General features: G+C 42.6%; 1 protein-coding gene across 6 annotated transcripts in view; it reads left to right on the top strand.

Moving 5' to 3' along the window:
- Positions 1 to 19,656, top strand: part of FOXP1 (forkhead box P1) — a 614,874-nt gene that overhangs the window by 425,819 nt on the left and 169,399 nt on the right. The window contains exon 1 of one of the 6 annotated variants that reach the window (XM_021714902.1): positions 14,830 to 15,631. The exons of 4 other annotated variants lie outside the window; for them this stretch is intronic. In XM_021714902.1, coding sequence (XP_021570577.1) covers positions 15,446 to 15,631 — 186 coding nt within the window. In that variant the 5' untranslated portion in view covers positions 14,830 to 15,445. Of the gene's footprint in view, positions 1 to 14,829; positions 15,632 to 19,656 lie in introns of those variants that run through there. One more of the 6 variants, XM_021714903.1, reaches the window with a different exon arrangement.

Below are 19,656 nucleotides of genomic sequence, written 5' to 3'. Positions count from 1 at the left end.
TTTTGGGTAGAGACGAGGTCTTGCTGTGTTGCCCAGACTGGTCTTGAACTCTTGGGATCAAGCGATCCTCCCGTCTTGGCCTCCCAAAGTGCCAGGATTACAGGCATGAGCCACCACACCTAGCAGGTCCCAAGTTCTTGTGGTCATTTTTGTATTTGTACCTGTGCACACTCCGCCCTTTGCCCAGAACCTGTCCTGCCCAATTGTCTGCTGACCCACTTCACCTGGCTAGAGAGATGCATCCTTCTAGGCTCAGGTGTGGAGACTTGTGAGAGGGACACCTCTCCCTGGCCGTTTCATGCTCCTTTAAGGGTTCTCAACGCCCCGCCCACACTGCCTTGCACACTAAGTTGTAGGTTTGGGGAGAGCTGATTTCTTGGCTCCCCCTCCAGCCTGAGAGAAAGGCCACAGAGTTCAGTGAGTGCACGAATTAAGATAAAAAATCTGTGTGCAGGAGCTGGAGTCAGCCTTTGTTTTACTATTGCCTTCTCTTTCTGGCTGCTTTTGTCTCTGACCCTCTTGCTGAAATTCCTTAGCTTTTCATGCCCTTTTAGGAGGGGAATCCTCTTTGCTGATGTTGCCCAAACTAGTTGTTAAAAAGCAATACACTGACACAGGCTTGTTGGCTCAGCCTGTAATCCCAGCACTTTGGGAGGCCCAGGCGAGTGGATTGCCTGAGGCTGCGAGTTCAAGTCCAGCTCAGGCAATTTGGTGAGACCTTGTCTCTACAATAAATAAAAAGAAATTAGCTGGGCATGGTAGTGCGCCTGTAGTTCTAGCTACTTGGAAGCCTGAGGCGGAAGGATCGCCGGAGCCAGTAGGTTGATGCTAGGGTGGCTGTGAGCATGCCACTGCACTCCAGCCTGGGCAACAGAGTGAGACTCCAACTCAAACAAACAAAAAATAAAAAAGGCAGCCGGGCTCGGTGGCTCAGCCTGTAATCCTGTGCTTTGGGAGGCTGAGGTGAGTGGATTGCCTGAGCCCGCGGGTTCGAGACTTGCCTGGGCAACTTGGTGAGACCTCATCTCTAGAATAAATCAAAAAATTAGCTGGACGTGATAGCGCATGCCAGTAGTTCCAGCTACTTGGAAGGTTGAGACTAAGGATCACCAGAGCCCAGCAGGTTGAGGCTGTGGTAGCCGGGAGTGGCCACTGCACTCCAGTCTGGGTGACAGAGTGAGACTCCAACTCAAAAAAACAAAACAAAAAAGGCAATAAACCGAGGTTTACTCCCCCTTCTGAGTAAAAATAAAATTATGTGACAAAATTGTGAGTGTGAAGGGGGTTTCCTTACTTGTTCATGAAAGGTTAGATGGGTTTTATGGTCTACCCTGAAAAGTCATTAGTCGTAAAATCCTTATTATGAATATATGTTTACATATTTACTGAGCCCTAGCTTCTAAATTTCCTTAGGAGGATAACAGACTTTCTGTGCCACCCCACCCAAAAAACCCTATTCTGCAATCATAGCAATAGTAAAAGTAATAATAATGACATTTGTACGTGTTTACAAAGTGCTGGATGCTGTCTTAAGTATTTTGTGTATTTTAAATCAATTTCTCCTCACAACAACCTTGGAAAAAGAAGTGTTGTTATTATTCCCCTTTTACACGTGGGACAACTGTAGTGCAGAGAGGTTAGATCCCTTGCCCAAGGTCAGGGGTGGAGCCAGGATTTGAACCCAGGCCTCTGGCTTTATCTTCTAAAAGACTATACAAAAAAGAGTGAAGGGAAGATAGGAGACAGATCTTTCTTCCCAGGGACACATGCTGATCTCTGTTCACTTTTTCCCAGGAAGGTCCCTCCATAACACTGGGTGGGTTGCCCAGAAGATCCACAGTGGTTTGGAAGGCTCCTGCGATTCCCCAGCCAAGGACAATTCCATATTTGTGTGTTGATCATTATTAGACTAGGGTAACTGGAAAAATTGGAAAAGGAAACTAGAATTCCAAACGGCTCAGAAAAGAGGACAAAAATGATTGTGCTTTACAGCTTTCCCACTGTTCTCACCAGCGTTTTCCTACGCCAGCCCTCACCACCAGCCATTCTTATTACCACCTTTTCACAATGGGGAAAGTGAGTCCCATAGAGAGAGAAGTGGCTGGGTTGCCCTGGACCCAACTTTTGATCCACTTGGGTCTAGAATGTAAGCCCTGCTTTGCCCTTGTCCCTCTTCCCTCCTCCCTCCCATTTGAGTTCTTGTTCATTAAGAGAAACTCATAAACCTTAGATGCAGGCATCGTGAGTTCATCTTTTTCCACGTGTGTTTGTTTTTTAGTTGCTTCATACCAGACCGCCACTACTTTAGCACCCACTTAGGAGCTCAGAGAATCAGAAGGCTGTGGTCCATGCTGGACTGATCTCTTCTGGAGGCTTTGGGGAAGACTGCTACTAAGCTCATTCACGTTGCTGGTAGAATTCAGTTCCTTGTGGGTGTAGGACTGAACTCCCCTATTTCCTTGCTGGCTGTCAGCCTACGGCTACTCTCAACATCTAGACACTGACCACTTCATCTCTTCCTCCATGAAGCCAGCGGTGACACATCAAATGTTTCTCCTGCTTCAAATCTCTGATTTCCTTCATCTCTGATCACCAAACTCCTGTTTAAAGGGCTCATGTGATTACGTCAGGCCCACTCAGATAATCTCCCTTTCTTTTTTTTTGAGTTGGAGTCTCACTCTGTCGCCCAGACTGGAGTGCAGTGGCCGCTCCCGGCCACCGCAGCCTCGATCTGCTGGGCTCCGGCGATTCTTCGGTCTCTGCCTTCCGAGTCTCGAACCCGCGGGCTCAGGCAATCCACTCACCTCAGCCTCCCAAAGGCACGGGATTACAGGCTGAGCCACCGAGCCCGGCTTAATCTCCCTTTCTTAAGGGCATCTGATTTGGGACCACAATACAACCATAGAAGCCCTTTACATAACACCTAGATTAGTGTCTGATTTACTCTGGGAATGGGTGTGTATACCAGGCATAGGAATGTGGGATTGTATTAGAATTTTGCCTACTGTACTACATTACAACATTTAAAAAGGTAAAGACAGAAAGGAACAAAAGCCTATTCCAAGGTATTTGTTTTCCATAGTAATTGTATCAGTTCTTTAATGTTTTTTATAGGTTTTTTCTTTGAAAATATAATGCATTTTGTACTTATTAGGTCATTTGATTAAAATCATATTTTTAGGGCTGGGTGTGGTGGCTGACCCCTGTAATCCCAGCACTTTAGGAGACTGAGGCAAGAGGATCGCTAGAGTCTGGGAGTTTGAGACCAGTCTGGGCAGTATAGTGAGATCTTGTCTTTACTACAGAAAAGTAGGTTAAAATTTTTAAAAAATTATTTTTAATTGGGCTCAGTGGCTCAGCCTGTAATCCCAGCACTTTGGGAGGCCGAGGTGAGTGAATTCCCTGAGTCCGCAGGCTCGAGACCTGCCTAAGCAACTTGACGAGACCTCATCTCTACAATAAATCAAAAACTAGCCGGGCATGGTAGCGCATGCCTGTAGTTCCAGCTACTTGGAAGGCTGAGGCGGAAGGATTGCTGGAGCCCAGCAGTCAAGGCTGCGGTGGCCGGGAGCGGCCACTGCACTCCAGTCTGGGTGACAGAGTGAGACTCCAACTCAAAAATATAAAATAAAAAAATAAAAGGATTGCAGGAGAATGAGGAAGACATAGTATTAGTCGAGCAACACAATTGTATATCACTAAAACCAATCAGTAAGTTAATTTCTTTTGCATTGTTTCATCCTTCCTTTTCAGCCTCTGCTCCATCTCTTTGCCCCTTGGCCATTTGATTCCTTACCTGTTTTTGAGTTTCATTTTAATATCACCTCCTTGATGAATCCCTTGCTGGATTCATCTAGAGTAAGTTAAAAACAAGAAGTTGGGTGGTGGTGTACTTTTATTAAGGCTCTCTGAGGCTTCCTTCTTAGTGACTCAAATTATTTCTGAAGCCAGGCTCAGTGGCCCAGCCTGTAATCCCGCGCCTTGGAAGGCTGAGGTGAGTGGATTACCTGAGCCCGCGGGTTTGAAACCTGCCTGGGCAACTTGGTGAGACCTCATCTCTACAATAAATCAAAAAATTAGCCGGGCGTGGTAGCACGTGCCTGTAGTTCCAGCTACTTAGAAGGCTGAGGCAGAAGGATCGCCGGAGCCCAGCAGGTCGAGGCTGCAGTGGCCGGGAGCTGCCACTGCACTCCAGTCTGGGCGACAGAGTGAGACTCCGACTCAAAAAAAAATTTTTTCTGGATGTATTGATAGCCTGTGTCTTAACTCCATCTCCCACCAGACTGTAATTTCAGTAAGGGAAGGGCAAGGTCTGTCTTGTTCTCTTTCCTAGGCCTAGTGCCTAGACTGTGCTTAGTACAAAGCAGACACCAAAAATGTGTGTGTTTAATTGATGTGTAAATAGAAGATAATGTTCTGGTGCCTGTAGAATGGTTAACTTTAACATTTGTTTTGAAAGGTTGCTTGAGTAGTGAAACCAAGTTAACCATGAGGTCACTGTTGAAACATTTCTTGTTTAAAGGTACCTGATTGACAGTCGCAAAACTCTTAGAAGGAGTGTAGGGTCTACAACTGGTAGTGCTGGAGAGGAATAATTTTTGTATTGTCCTTCAAAACATGTGGTGCCACTGGAGGTAGGAGGTAGGTGGCATAAGTCTACAGGTCACGGGCTGTCTGATATTTGGAGCACAGTTTCTTGGCAATTTTTTTTTTTTGTAGAGTGACAGGGTCTCACTCTGTTGACCAGGATGGGCTCAAAATCCTGGCCACAAGCAATCCTCCTGCCTCGGCATCCCAAGTAGCTGAGACTGCAGGTGCACACCACCTTGCCTGGCTTCTTCACAAAATTTTAATGCCCCAACACAAATGCCGCTTTTCCTCCCAGTCTTATTTTGAACAGTTTCTCTCTTGGATTTTCTCCTAACTTCACCTTCCCCTTCAAACAGTCGTAGTATGTGAAGACTCATTTAGAAGCTGTTTGGCATTGGGCAACATAGTCAACCATCCTGAACCTTGTTTTCCTACTCTGTAAGATGGGTATGACAATTCTTACCCTGAAAGGTCACTGGAAAGATAGAAGGATAGTGAATGCCTGACACAAATTGAGATTGGTAAATGCTATTCTCATCATTATTAGACTATATTATTTTAACCATGATTCTGTAAACCTAGTGTGCAATTGAAATGTTCATCTTAACAAAGGTAGCGTTTGAAAGTTACAAGTTGAGCATCCCTAATCCAAAAATCCAACATCTGGAACTTTTTGAGTGCCAACATGATGCCACAGGTAGAAAATTCCACATGTGATAGGTCACAGTTGAAACACAGTCAGACCTTTGTTTCATGCACAACATACTTGAAAGTATTGTATAGGATTATCTTCAGGTCTTGTGTATAAGGTCTATATGAAACATAAATGAATTTCAGGTTTAAACTACAATCCCATCTCCAAGATATCTCATTAGGTGTATGCTTATATTCCAGAATTCAGAAAAATCTGAAATTCAAAACACTTCTGGTCCCCAACACTTTGGATAACCTTTTTTTTTTTTTTGAGTTCGAGTCTTACCGTGTGACCCAAGCTAGAGTGCAGTGGCATGCTCATGGTCACCGTGGCCTTGACCTGCTGGGTTCAGGCGCTCCTTCTGTCTCAGCCTTCTAAGTAACTGGAACTACAGGCATACACCACCATGTCTGGCTAATTTTTTGATTTATTGTAGAGACAAGGTCTCACCAAGTTGTCCAGGCTGGTCTCGGGCCCTTGGTCTCAGGTAATCCTTTCTCCTTGGCCTCCCAAAGTGCTGGGATTACAGGCATGAGCCACAGCACCTGGCCTTCTTGGATAACAGTAAAAAAATAAAAATAAAAAAAAAAACAGCAGATTTTAGGATCATTGCCGATGATATTCTACTTAATTGATTTTATCATCATATATTAAGTAAGGACTACCTCGCTTCCAACCTTTAGATTGAAATAAGCATATTTCATATACAACTAAACCGAGCAGTTGTATCTTCTTTTTTTTTTATGATTCAGAAGGCACTTCGGAACCTTGTGGTGCCTCTGTGTTTTATTACGAACTCCAGTTAGCATTTTATTGGGGCTGTTTAGAATTATTGATTCATATCAAGTCTGGGAAACAACTGCTGCCTGTTCACTTTTCACTGTCCCTTAACACACTATAAAGATAGTCTGTTTCAGTCGACGCAGACAGGCTTGTCTCTGCCCAACCCCATCCCACTTGGTTGCCTGCACTGGGTAAGGACTCCTGTCCTGGCTTGTGCTGGAAGGAATAGAACCAAAGCAGTCGTGTCTAGGGAGCCAAGGGGCAAAAGTCAGTGGGCTTCAAAGAGTTCATTTCCCATCAAGCGCCCAAAGTTGTTCGAAGTCGGTCAAGCTGCCATCATGTTTCAGAGGAGACCATTTTAGGGAGTAAGGAGGGCAGAGTCGATCAGTTAACATTTCTTTTCTTTTTAAAAATCACTCTAAAAGGACATATTCAATGAATTCTCTAGGCAGGTTAAACTGTAATCACAAATGTGGCGATGGAAGAATTGTGGCAACTCCTCTGGTAGTATTTACTCTGGGTATCATTTCTACCCTTGAAATCGCTTTCCTGTCTTTCCTGTCTTCTCATTTATTTTGGCTGTCTTTTCGTTCCCTAAATGTGATGGAGAGAAGTCAGTGCGTTGTATTCCAATGGCATGGTGAGGCTGAATTTCTGATTTAATTCCAGTAGAATAAGCCCAGAACAGAGGGCCAGGAGACTTTGCTTTGTCCCAGGTTAGCTGAAAAAGTTTAGACAACTGGCCTCATACCTCTATGTAGGCCCCAGTCTTCCCTCCTGTAAAATGGAGCCGTTGGCTGCTTATCTGAGGCTTGTGATAATGAAAGGAAATTTCCTGTAGATGTGAAAAAGATTGTAAGTAGCATGCAAATGCTTTCATTTTACTTTAACCCAAATTAATATGCGAAATCAGGATGCCATTTTCAGAGTTGTTGGCATCCGTTCATCATATTTCTAGGTGAAGTATGTGAAAGTGATTATAGGTAATAAATATCTTTTTTTTAAAAAACTTATTGCAGAGGCAGTTTTTCCACTGTTAATGAGGGTAATTTGACTTGCTTGAAGGATTGCAGTTCTTAAGAATTAATGCAGTAATCCAATTCAAAGATTTAAAGAGATCTAAGATTTTTCACAGGTCGCGTGCTAGTGAATGTGCTCCTATCACATAGCAGCTAATGGACTTGAACGCCAGTCTGTCATTTACTGTTCCCTCACTCCATAGCAGCTTTGCCCTTGGTAGTGAGTATACTTTCCAAGCATTGCAGGTTATTTAGAAGTGTGGTATATTTGTAACACTTTTGAGAGATAGTATCCTATTTCCCACAGCCCCTAATTACTATAAAAACTGGGGTTATCTTTCTTAATTACATGTTTGAATCCTAATCTGCTAAGGTCTGAGGAGTATCAGGCTCAGAGGAGCTGCCTTCTCACCTTTCTTTTTCAGAGGAGGGCCTTTTATTTTTAAAACTAATTCATGTATCATTGTATTCGTACATATAGGTTAATTCATGTGAATACAGAGGTTACAGGCGTTGTATTCATGACTTTCCATTTTTGATAGTGATGTATTATTAGCAGCTAACAATATTTCGTAAAGGCTTATTTGTAAAGGATGTTGGAAATGAGCTTATTTCCCATTCCCATTATGTTCCTAAATATTAAAAATCCCATTTTGAGGCAATTAGAAGCATGCGCTTCTTTCTCCACGTGTGTTTTCCAGACAGCGTCACCATTCTGTGCACACAGGAACCTTTGTTCCTTAATTAGAAAAAGGACTAGAGCTCATTAATTGTGGTTCCATGTGGTGTCTGCTGGAACGCTGAGGCACTCATACATTACAAGGCGAGATCCAGCCCTAATCTGGGAGGCACTCTCCACAGTTCCGACAACTAGGAAAAAATAAATAAATCGCCCAGGGTCCTTGTAAGGCCATCCTCACATCTGGGACTGTCCTCGAAGGCCTGGCTGGCTGCTCATTAGTTTTAAAGCCAAGAGATTTCTGTATTCACAAGAGGAGGGATGGGGAGAAGGCACAACCTATATAGAAATCTAGAACTGTATCTTTGTTGAAAGCCCATGATCTTGCACCAAAAAAGGTGAGACATATCTTTTGAATGCTTTGAAAAGTTAGTGACCATCATCCATATGCATGTAGAGGTGATTGAAAGTGGGCGAATTGTTGGCAAACATGATAGAAAACAGACACCCTGATGTTTTCTGGGCCGATTTTCACTGCTGGCATTGGGAGAGAGTTTTAAAAGCTAAAACTCCCAAACTGAATGGCCAAAAGCCTTAGGCTGCTTCAGTTACCAACAAAGAGCCCTAATTTCTACAGCAAGAACATGCATTTCTTTAGTCTCCAGGGAACTTTGTGCATCTCATGTTCTCAGAAATATTAATAGTGCAAATGGTGGGCCCTTCTCACTGGTCAAGATTGAGGTTCCGGCATCAGATAAGTGAGCGAGGAGCAAAAAATCTCAGACTGCATGGAAGATGTTTCTCTGTGGCTTGGCTGGCCTCGCAATGAAGTGCTAAAATACAAAGAAATACGAAGGTTAGAGCAAAATGTCAGTTTGAAAGGCAGAGATTGGAAAATAGAGCAGTTAATTTGAGACTCAATTCAGTTCTCTCTGAGAAGGGTTTATCCAGTCAGGTAGCTAACATCCTGGAAGGAAGAGGACCCTGGGGCCACTGGACAAGACTGAGATCCTCTCCCACTACCCCGCGCGCCAACTCCCTCCTCATTTCTTCCCTTCTTTTTCCATCCCTGCCAAAGGATAAATTGCCCTCATCCTGCTAACGCTAATGGAAGACATTATTAACAAAAGGGAGTGCTCCATAAAGGAGGCTGAGATCTGGCCAGTGGAGGCATGACACCCTTATGCTGATAGCAGTACAAGTCAGACATAGTGAATATGGAGACAAATATTTTCCTGAAATGTTCTGCCATTTAAAGGTACATATCTAGTGAGCAATATATGTGTGTGTGTGTATATATATATTTTTTTCTACCAGTAATCTTTTTTATGTTGTATTTCTGAGAGAAAGAAAAATAGATTGTAAAATGTAAAAACCTGTTCTTCAATTGGGTATGCAAAAATCTCATTGCAGTATTTATTCTAAACCTGCTCTCATAATGTTCAGTCAAGGAGAAAACAGCAAAAAACAGTTGTTGATGGACTTAGCACAGAACTGGATTAAATAAGCATTAGTCTACTGAAGCTGATTACAGGAATATGAAAATGCAATATCTTAATGGTACATATTTTTATGTGGCAGCTCAGTTGCCTTTCATTTTGCAGCTAATATGTCTATTCTTATGAGTCATTTACTTCTTTAATTACCTTTTGCAGGCAAGGCACCATGGTATATTAATGTGAATGATTTTTACTGCCAGTTTATCATACAATGCCCCAGAAGTTGAAAGGCGTAATTGACTTGGAAGAACAGCTCATGAAGGAAACAATATTTAGTTGACAGTTTTCCTTGTACTCTCTGTTGACGTTTATGAGTTTACACTATGCTAAAGGAGTAATAAACACAATTTTCTTTCAATAACAGGAAAGGGTAGCTTCTAAAATACATTTGTGGAAAACACATTTGTTCATTTCTCGAATAATATGAAAATAACACATTTCTAGTGATAAGACTTCTCAGATTGCCAATTGAATTAAACCTTTGAAGGTGCATTTATAACCTGTCTCAGAGCATTAGGAGATATTAGGGTTTGTGTGATTGAGTTGACTTAATGAATGTTTAAATTATATACAGATTTGGATAAATCATATTTAATTCTAGGTGTTAGGATGAGACTATTTGGTCCTGTCCTCCCAACTTCCAAGAGAAGGGAGGGCAGGAAGGGAGCTTGGGAATTGGGAATTGTTTGGAGGAAGGTTTTCTTTCTCCAGAGGGAGAGAAAGTCTGACAGTACATTTTTGGGAAAATAAAGAACGCACAGTCGATGCACCTCCTTATAAGGCCTGGCCTTTGAACAGTTAAATACAGACTTGGGTGGGTCGCTGTAGTTTTGGAGTCTGGAAAGGTGCCTTGATGCCTTGGGCATTTTTGTTTTAACCATGCGCTCCGCAGTCCCCTTGGCCCTATGCTGGTTCACCAGCTCTGGGCAGGCCCTGGTTTGGCACATTGGTTTAGAGGGAGTTAAACTTTTCACAGTTTTCTGGGTTGTTTGCAGTTCAGTCCTGTGCAACATAATGAAAGTTTTCTAGCCATCTGTTGTTAAGCTGGCGGTGAACAAGGCCAGTATATCCAAACAAAGTTCTGGCCTGCTGTAAACTGAACCTGTCAGTTTAGCATAGCTTTGCTGACCCCTCCAAGGAACAGGGCGGCTTTTGGTACCAGGCACTCACCACTTAGAACTTTCAAAGGGGAACTATTTGGGGGGCAGGGGGTAGGGGCCTGTTTACTTTTTCCCTCTGTGTTCCTCTCACTAGCTTGGTCTAGTTTATACTTAATCTTTAAATGGATACTGGTTCCCCCCTCCTTTTTCAGAGGGGAGGGCATGACTTCTTAATAAGGTATTATAACTTTTGGAGCAAGGTATGAGTGTCTATAAATGTGTGAGGTGCCTGTGATTTGAAAGGATGTTCTGACAGCTATTTTTATTTCATTATTTTGTCTTCAGTATTTGGGGGACAAATAGTCCAATCAAGGGAGTTCCTATATTTATCACTTAGCTTATATATTTAAAATATTTTCATAGTTTTAAAGGAACTTTTCCCCCTTTCTTCTGCATTTTACATTTCATCATCAGACGTTAATATACAGCATCACTTGACAGAGCAGTTAGACAGTAATCCTTGCTGTGGGGTATTACCTCCTCCTCTGTTCTCATTTACAAGGTATATCTACTGCCTTTTCTTTTTTTTGAGTTGGAGTCTCACTCTGTCGCCCAGACTGGAGTGCAGTGGCACGCTTCCGGCCACCGCAGCCTCGCCTGCTGGGCTCCGGCGATCCTTCCGCCTCAGCCTTCCGAATAGCCTCAGCCTTCCGAATAGCTGGAACTACAGGCGCGCACTACCACACCCAGCTAATTTTTGATTTTACTGTAGAGATGAAGTTTCGCCAAGTTGCCCGGGCGGGTTTTGAACCCGTGGGCGCAGGCAATCCTCTCGCCTCGGCTTCCCAAAGTGCTGGGATTACAGGTTGAGCCAACGAGCCTGGCCTCCTTTTTTTGTTTTTTAAGAGACAGAGTCTTACTTGTTTCCTGGGCAGAATCATAGCTCACTGCAACCTGGAACTCTTGGACTCCAGGGATCTTCCTGCCTCAGCCTACCAAGCAGCTGGGACTACAGGCACGTGGAAGTGTGCTGAAATAATAATTATTTTTTGTAGAGGCAGGTTCTCACTTTGTTGCCCAGGCTAATCTTGAACTCCCAGCCTCAAGCAATCCTCCTGCCTCAGCCTCCCCAAGTGCTGAGATTACAAGTGTGTGAGCCACTATAACCAGCCTCTATGGCTTTTAATCGCCCAACTTAACTTTAAAATAATTTCATTGTTTTGCAGCATTTTTTTTCTTCTGTAGTAGATATTTAATTCTTATTTTTTTGTTCAGCAATGTTTCCTTGGCTATATATGAAATGTTTCTATACATTCAAATCCTTTTATATATATATAATGTGTGTGTCTCGACACCTGTCTAAACCTGCCACTGACCTTTGTGGGTTTCCTTCTGTTCATGACACCTTATAGCTGCTATTATATTTTCATTGTGGCCTTGCTGTTGTGTATTTCCTGTCCAGCATTGGCTACATTTGTGCCCTGTTAAGAGAGGACCCTCGAGGGCCATTGCTAAACCTCTGTGTCCAATCCAAGTCATTAAAACATCCAGTGAGAGTGGCCACTGTTGTTGAATAACTATTTTGGCTACATTCATGGCCTCTTTAGCTTCTAAGTGAGAAGGAGCCCACAGTCCCACTCAGCCACGAAGAAAAAGGACACCAAAAACTTATACACTTGCTTAAAGCACCATTGTGAGAAGATTTGGGCTCAACTTCAACTGCCCTCAAGGGTCAAGAATTCCATAAATGGAAGCAAAGGAATAAACAGGGAGACACACACGCCTTCCCCTTTAAGGGATAAGGAGTATTAGAGTAGTGAAAAATATTCAATTTAAAATTTAAATGAATGCACTTACTTAGAGATACCATAGAGTCATAATCTGTTTGTAAGGTGAGTGACATATAAAGTGCTTTTTTGTTTGAAAGTGGTAAAAAAAAATGTATTCGGGGTAGAGTTTCGGGTGTATAATGTCAGGTGCAATGTAACGTGTACTCAGCTCCAAAGAGTCAAGCAAATAACCTTGGTATTTAGGACACTGCCTTTTAGAACATGAAATTGTATTTTTGTTGTGTGTCCTTTTTTTTTTTCTGAAGGAGGACTACATTAAGAGGTCACCTATTAGCTGTGTTTTTGCTGTCTTAAACTCAGCCCTTCTGTCTATTAAAATCAAACCACTGTGTAAACATTCCTGTGTTGTTCTTGGTCTCTACAATGGCCACGGGAATCAGGTTTCACCTGCCTGCACATCTTCAAGCAATTAGAGCAATTAGCGTGAAGCCATTTCACATTCAAGGATTCAAGGTCTACAGTGACATTCAAGTCCAAGAGAAGTCTGAAAGGGAGAGGAGGAAGAGGCCCAGAGCGAGAGGACTACTCCGTGGCCCTGAGCAGACAATTTCTCTTTTAAAAGTGGTAGCTCTTTAATGATGTTATTATGAGGTTTTTAAATGACATATCAAAAGTTGTTTATATCACAAAAACCCAACAGTCATTTAATTATATTAATGAAGGTCTTTATATGTGGCAGATTTTCTTTCCTTTTTTTAAGTCTTCTAATGGCCATGAGAAACAAGTGTTGCTCCTTGGCTCTCAGTGATAGTGGCTGCATTCTTCGGAGAGGAAGAATATTTTATGATGTATAAGGAAATTTGCATTTTGCTTTTCACAGTAAGCCTCTTTGTGTTTTGGGTAAATGAAACAATTACAGCAACATGGAATATTTAGTTGGGAGAATTTTGGTGTAAGTGTTGAAAGCAACTCTATTTGTTTGCTTTTTTTTTTTTAAGGTTAGAGAAGAACAGTGGTGACTTCAACAGATTGAACCAGGATAGTTTAAAGCAAAATTATCAACGTTAGCCCATCTGATAGTTGTATAGGCATGACAGAAGGTGTATTTTTTTTTAAAGCGGTCTTAGAATCTAGTAGGGTTTTGCTTAGCTTGTGTGTTTTGTTTTTTATATTTGTAACTTAGTTAACCAGGAATCTTGTTTGCACAAGGCAAATCCTGAACTGATTACAGCTTTTAAAATTGGTTTGTACATTTTTAAATTCATATTTTACTGTTGGTTTATTATGCAAAAAAAAGGGGAGCACTAATTTTAAAAATCCAAGCATGCAGCAAAAGAAGATCTTGCTCTGCAGTCCCAGAGGGTGTTCGCAATCAGGAATAACCGCAGGCTAAATTATAATGTGGAATTCTGTTGCCCTTCAACCTGATGCTGCCTGTTCCATTCAGTGTTTGTTAACAAACTGCTCTAAGTGCAAAATTGTTAGGAGAATTACTTTTCATTATATGCCCTGACTTTAATTAAAAGTAGAGGCTTTATTTAAAAAAAAAAAGCGTGTGCCTCTTCAGAAAGTTCATGTGCTAATTCCTTTGCAGAATTGCCCTGGTTGGCTTAAAAGCTACAATCTGTTGAGCAGTCAGTCCCATATCTGTTTGTCAGAACACATCTATTTGTGTGACTGAGGCTGGAGCATTTGTGTTCATTCCATCACTTGCCATTTTAGGGAACTGGACTGCCAAGGGCACCCCAGCCTCATCTCGAACGCGTCATAGCTCTTCTCTTGAGAGATGGGCTTCCTGACCTCCCACTTTCATGGCGCCCAGGCCTTGTGCTCTTGGATAGGGCACTACCGAGCAGATGCAAGGGGTTGCTGATAAAATGCAGCATGTGGCACACTGAGCGCGGGAAGAGCCTGCCTTTCTCCCCTGCCCCCTGAGAATGGATTGCTAGGCAATCGCTTGCTGGTCTGTAACTGGACCGGCTGAGTTAGAGAGGAAGATTTGCATTGGATACTCCACCCCTCCCAAAAGTGGAGACGCAGGCGTGCGAGCATCGTGGGCTCAGGAGGGAGGTGAGGCAGTAAACCAGATCCTTCCCATTTTTTTCCCCCCAGCCTAGTCCTCTGTTTCTATGATCTGCCTTTTGAACTGTTTTTGTGGCTGATCAGTTCCACCTAATATGTCTCTTGATTTCTGCTATTGTAATACTCAGGCGACATGCTGTTCTCTTCATTTTTATAAGCTTTAGATGCTTCTGCCTGTCATATTCTGGCGGTTTATCTTCAGCGTCTGGATTTGCTTTCAGACTTGAATGTCTATCAAGCTGCCGTTGCTTTGAATGTGAGATCAAAAGAAGATGAATTCCAGTAAAAAATTTCCTTCTATGAAGAAAAGATTGGGGCCTATGTAAACATCCCACTGACAGCTCCCAATGAGTTATTTTAGCCGAGTATTAGCACCTGGATGACAGACAGTCCAGCATTCCACGCTAAATAACAAATCAGTTGTTTCCGTGGCAGAAGAACATTGCCACAACAGCAATACATTTTCAGAAGGAATCCTTTTCTTCCTCCTTTTTTTTTTATTGAATATGGCTGTTCAACTCTTCATCCTATTTTTCAAGCTGACTTGCTGTGCCTTCCGCAGTTTACTTTTCTTTACAGTATCTGTCGAGTTACTCCGGTGACAGAAGACAGGACTTTGATAATTAGTTCGGGGCGGGCTAAGGAGTGTTCAAGTAGGCAACTAGGCATCTTGAGACAAACAGGTAGTTGGTTGATCGCGGAGAAGGAAAATGTAAAGGAAAAGCAGCTGAAGCAAGATCCAGGGCATATCCCTGGAATGCGGACGTTGTGTTCTTTAAAAAATGCATGTGACAAACCCTTCAGAAGTCTGCAAAAGCTGAATTTTCTTTCTTTCTTCTTTTTTTAAAAAGCATCCTGCCTATGTAAATGTCACCACAAAAATATCTCAAGAGCAGGTTTCCCGAAACCCTGTTGGTGTGTGTTTGTCTGCGTGAATGGGCTGTGTTTGGCTAGGGCTTGGTCGAGCCAGGGTGCACTGCATGTCTGTGTTGCAGCCTGCAGACCTGGAGCGGTTTAGAGACCGTGTGGCGTTCGTAGATTTCTTTAAGTGCTAAATGCAACTTTGAAAATTACCTGCAAGCTCCAACTGATCTTTCAACTTTGAAAGTGAAGAATTACTTGAGGAATTCTTGTGGTTTCTTTGTCATTGAGTGAGAGCCCAGCCAGCTACTGTGGAGGCGAGCCACCCCAGGTTGCCTACAAAGGGCAATGTTCCAGTGTGTTTTCTCCTCGAGTGTGCTTGAGCCGCACAGCACTTCCTGTTTATTCAAACATCTTTTTTACCACTCGGCAACCCCCGCTTCACAGAAACAGCCAGAGCCCATCTACAGCAAGAAGACGGAAAGCCAAAGGCAGACAGTGCGAGCTCCCTCCGCCAAACTCTTCATTTTCTCTGTAAGTGTCCAGAGAAAAAGGAACATTTTTGCTGGGTTAAACTTTTAAACCAGGGATCCGTTCTGGCGCAGACGTTCTGTGAAGGGCAAAATAGGATGATCCAACTTGTTTACGGCTTTTCTCCTCTCCCCTCCCTCCTCTCTCTGTCAAAGACTTTTTGCTTTTTTAGAGCTTTGAGGGGACCTGTTCCTTCTAACTCCTTGTTTAATTCACTCTTGCTTTCAAATGTGTCTTTGGACGTGGTCAGCTAAGTAAGCAGTCGTGTGTTGTCAGGATAGTTGCATAGGCTGAGCGTAGATGAGAACCTCTCTGTGCTTATTGTGACATGGTTTCGTGTTGCCTTCTTTTTCTTCCTGTTATCACAAGTCGTAAGAGAATGCAGGGTTGGAGCCTTTGTCATTCTGCATCTATGGAATTGTCCTCTGATGTTTGCATCATGACACCGTCATCATTTCTGAATCAGTCTTAATAATATTTGTACCAATTTCATGCCAATAAAAGTCAGACTGCTGAAACACGCACGGTCATTATCTCATTCATATCACTATTGCTTAAACGGAGCGGGCTGCAAAGGGAAAGAGAAAGCCTGCCTCACTTTCCGAGAGGCTGTTAACTTTGATGTTGGGAAGGTCTTTTCACCATTTTCCCGGTGGGTCATTAGTATGGCAGGAAAAGCCCTCGGACCTGGGCTGCCTCTTGGCTCTGTGTGCAGGAACGATGTCACTGCTCTTAGTCCTTTCTGTGGAAGTGACTTTTTGAACACAGGGTTTGGCATTTTTAAAAAGGTCCCACCTTTTCCTGTCTGGAGTCATTCCTCTTGCCACCCCTCTTCCCTCCATAGTCCCCACACCCCTAAATCTCCAACTTGAGTTTAATTGGTAAGCCAGGTGCTAATTTTTTTTAAACTATGTTCAGGTCAGGGAATAGACAGGAAATGGAAAATTAGCTCCTTTGATCTTAAGAGAATTGTTGGTACTCTGAACCTTGTTTGTGACTCCCCAGACTAAATATCCTTAAATTTTAGTGCCTAAAACAACATGTATGAGAAGAGAGAAAGAAATAATATGCTCTGGAGTTGTCTAAACCTCTCATGGAAGAAACATTTAAATGCATAAGATAAGTTTGTGTGTGTGTGTGAGTGTGTGTGTGTGCGCGCGTGTGTGTGTGCGCGCGCACGCACGCTTGCACATTGCTGTGGCTATGATGGCTTTTTGAATGTTCAGAAGTTGTTCTCCTTTGCGAGAAAAAATAAGATGTTTGTGACAGCCTTAAGGACAATTTGTTTAACAGTAGGAGTAATTGCAGGGAAAATGGAAAGAGTGACTGAAGGTATTTACTCAGATGTTAGTGTAGGTGTCGTGGCCGAAAACTCAGTGTGGGAACAGTGGGCTGCTTTTCTTGGTATCTCAGTCTATTTGATGACCATCAAATTTCCCAGCTCGCTGGTTTTGTTTTTTCTGGATGGCATGTTTGATTATTTATCAGAAGGGGAAGGGAGTAGCTGAAGCAAATAAACATGTGACCAAGTTCTGTTTTGTTTTCCACTCAGAAAGCCATGCCCTTTAACAGATATACAGAAAATAATAAATGCATTGTTTTATGATGAAAGGAAATTATATGTGCCTAAAAAAAAGAAGGGCTAGTGAGTTAACCCTTAAGGCTCAAGAGCCTTTTTGCCCTCTGAGAATCTGCCAGGCTTTTTTGCTGAGAATTAGCCAGGCTTTTTGCTGAGAATTAGCCTATTGTGGCATGTGGTTTTATTGGACAGAACTGCCCCAAATTAGTTTGTCTAGTTGTTTGGCTTTTTCTAAATACTTTGCTTAGGTATGGCCTGCCTCAGTAGTTCTCCTGTGTGGTGTGTGCTATTTTAAATAATGATACCACTGGACAAATAACTAGCTCTTCTTTAGTTTTGTTGAAGACTGTATTCTAATTCTGAGATCTGAACATGAACAGCCCAGCCAAAGGAAAGTATACCAGAGTGTCTGTGGCCAGGGTGCAACATAATTTATTAGAGGCTAACATTTTGTTCCCCTCTTTCAAGTTGTCAAGCAGGTGCTGTAACGCAAGGCGTCTACTTATATGTCTTCTCTGTACCTCAAAAATACCTTCTAGCCTATTTCATGATTGTCAAGGTTGTCGTTATCACAAACAGTCCTCCAGAGGCCAAAGGAAAGGCTCAAATCCGCATTAAATTTCAATTTATAAATGAGCAAACTAAAATTTATCTTTTTTTCAGTTTTAGTTCTTAGGTAGGGTTTGTATGACTGCGTATAGACATTCTTTTTTTTTTTTTTTAAATAGAGATGGGGTCTTGCTTTTTTGCCCAGGCTAGTCTCAAACTCCTGGACTCAAGTGATCCTCCTGTCTTGGCCTCCCAAAGTTCTGGGATTACAGGCGTGAGCTATCACACTCAGCTATCATTCCTTACACATAGGCGTTCACTGATATATGTGCACACACTAGCATGTTTTTAAAAAGCAGGGTGATTTTCTGTAGAGGCTTTCTCAGTTCTTCATATCCGGAAAAAAATGTTGTGCATGATCCTAGCACAGTGCCCGGCCCAGTTGTATGAAGCCCTATAAATTACAGCGCAAATGTGTTTCATTGCCTATACTGTGTTGGAATGTGGATTGAAAATATGCACACAGAAGGGATTCCCTCTTCATTGACTATATAAGGGAACAGTGCAGCGGCGGCTCGGACAGCCAGCTTTCACCAGTGCTACCCTGCACGTAACTGGGAGGAGGGGGCTTTGCACTTGAGAGGACAGCCATGGAAGTGGTTGCCTTTCCGCCTCTTTCGTTGTCAGTCTCGGGTGATTCTCCAAAAAGGCAGTTAGGTTGGATAATCATACTTTGTACTTATACAGAGCCCTTTGTCTGTAGAAATAAAAGTGCCTGACTAATGTTAACTCGTTAATACTCAGAACACCCTAGGGACATAGGTAGGCTGCAAAGAGTATCCCACTTTTAAGGTGGGAAAATGTCCTGTTGTTAAAATAGTTTAACAATTTCCGGGTGTGTCCACATTTAATGCTCAGGCAAGACCTGGAAGGGGTATGATCTAGAGATCATGAAAAGCATTTTTCCTGTGACATAGTCAGCCCTGACCACAGGCAGTCTCATGAGAAAGTGTTCTACCATGAAGAAATTGGACTGGAAAATATAGCCAGTGCATGATGTTGACGGTGGGGGAGGGAGGAGGTGGTAGAGATTAATCGTACTTCATTTTAATCCACTTAGGGTCAAAGTTAGGATGTATTTTTTTAAAGATACAGCATGGGCTGAAAATTCTGATTTTTGTTTTGTTTCACTTTAACTCAGTATGATGTTTGCAATTTTAGCTTCCACAAAAATCAAGTTAGTTTGTTCTTTGCAAAGAAATGGATACATTGCCACTTGTTGGCTGTGCTGAGTAAGTCAGAAGTTGCTGTGTAGTTCCAGCTTCCAGGGCAAAAGAATGGAAACATTCTGTTAACCCTAGATGTTACTTTGTGGCTTTTCCATTTTGGAGTACCCCTGGCCTCATGGCTATGACTGGTAAGCACAGCATCAAAGTGAGTCAAATGCTATTTGCTGTTCCCAGTCTTTTGTTGAAAGCTTTTCCAGAAGTGTGTAGAGTAGGAGGGAGGTGTTTGAGTTGTTTCATTCATAATGCTGTTTGTTTGTTGGAACCTACATATAGAAGTTAGATTTGAAAAAAAAATCTCTACTCAAACTGCGTTTAATTTTAAAGAGTAATTTTCAGAATACCATAATGATTCTGGTTTGCTTAAGAAATTACTTTTCAGCCAGGCTCGGTGGCTCAGCCTTTAATCCCGTGCCTTTGGGAGGCTGAGGTGAGTGAATTGCCTGAGCTCACGAGTTCGAGACCCGCCTGGGCAACTTGGTGAAACCTCATCTCTACAATAAATCAAAAAATCAGCTGGGCATGGTAGCATGTGCCTGTAATTCCGGCTACTCGGAAGGCTGAGGCGGAAGGATCGCTGGAACCCAGCAGGTCGAGGCTGCAGTGGCCGGAAT

This window comes from Carlito syrichta, unplaced genomic scaffold (assembly GCF_000164805.1).
Source record: "Carlito syrichta isolate Samal-C Ts95f unplaced genomic scaffold, Tarsius_syrichta-2.0.1 Scaffold305868, whole genome shotgun sequence".
NCBI classification, from domain to species: domain Eukaryota; kingdom Metazoa; phylum Chordata; class Mammalia; order Primates; family Tarsiidae; genus Carlito; species Carlito syrichta.
Note: the sequence above shows the minus strand (reverse complement) of the source record. Positions and strands in the feature narration are given on the sequence as shown.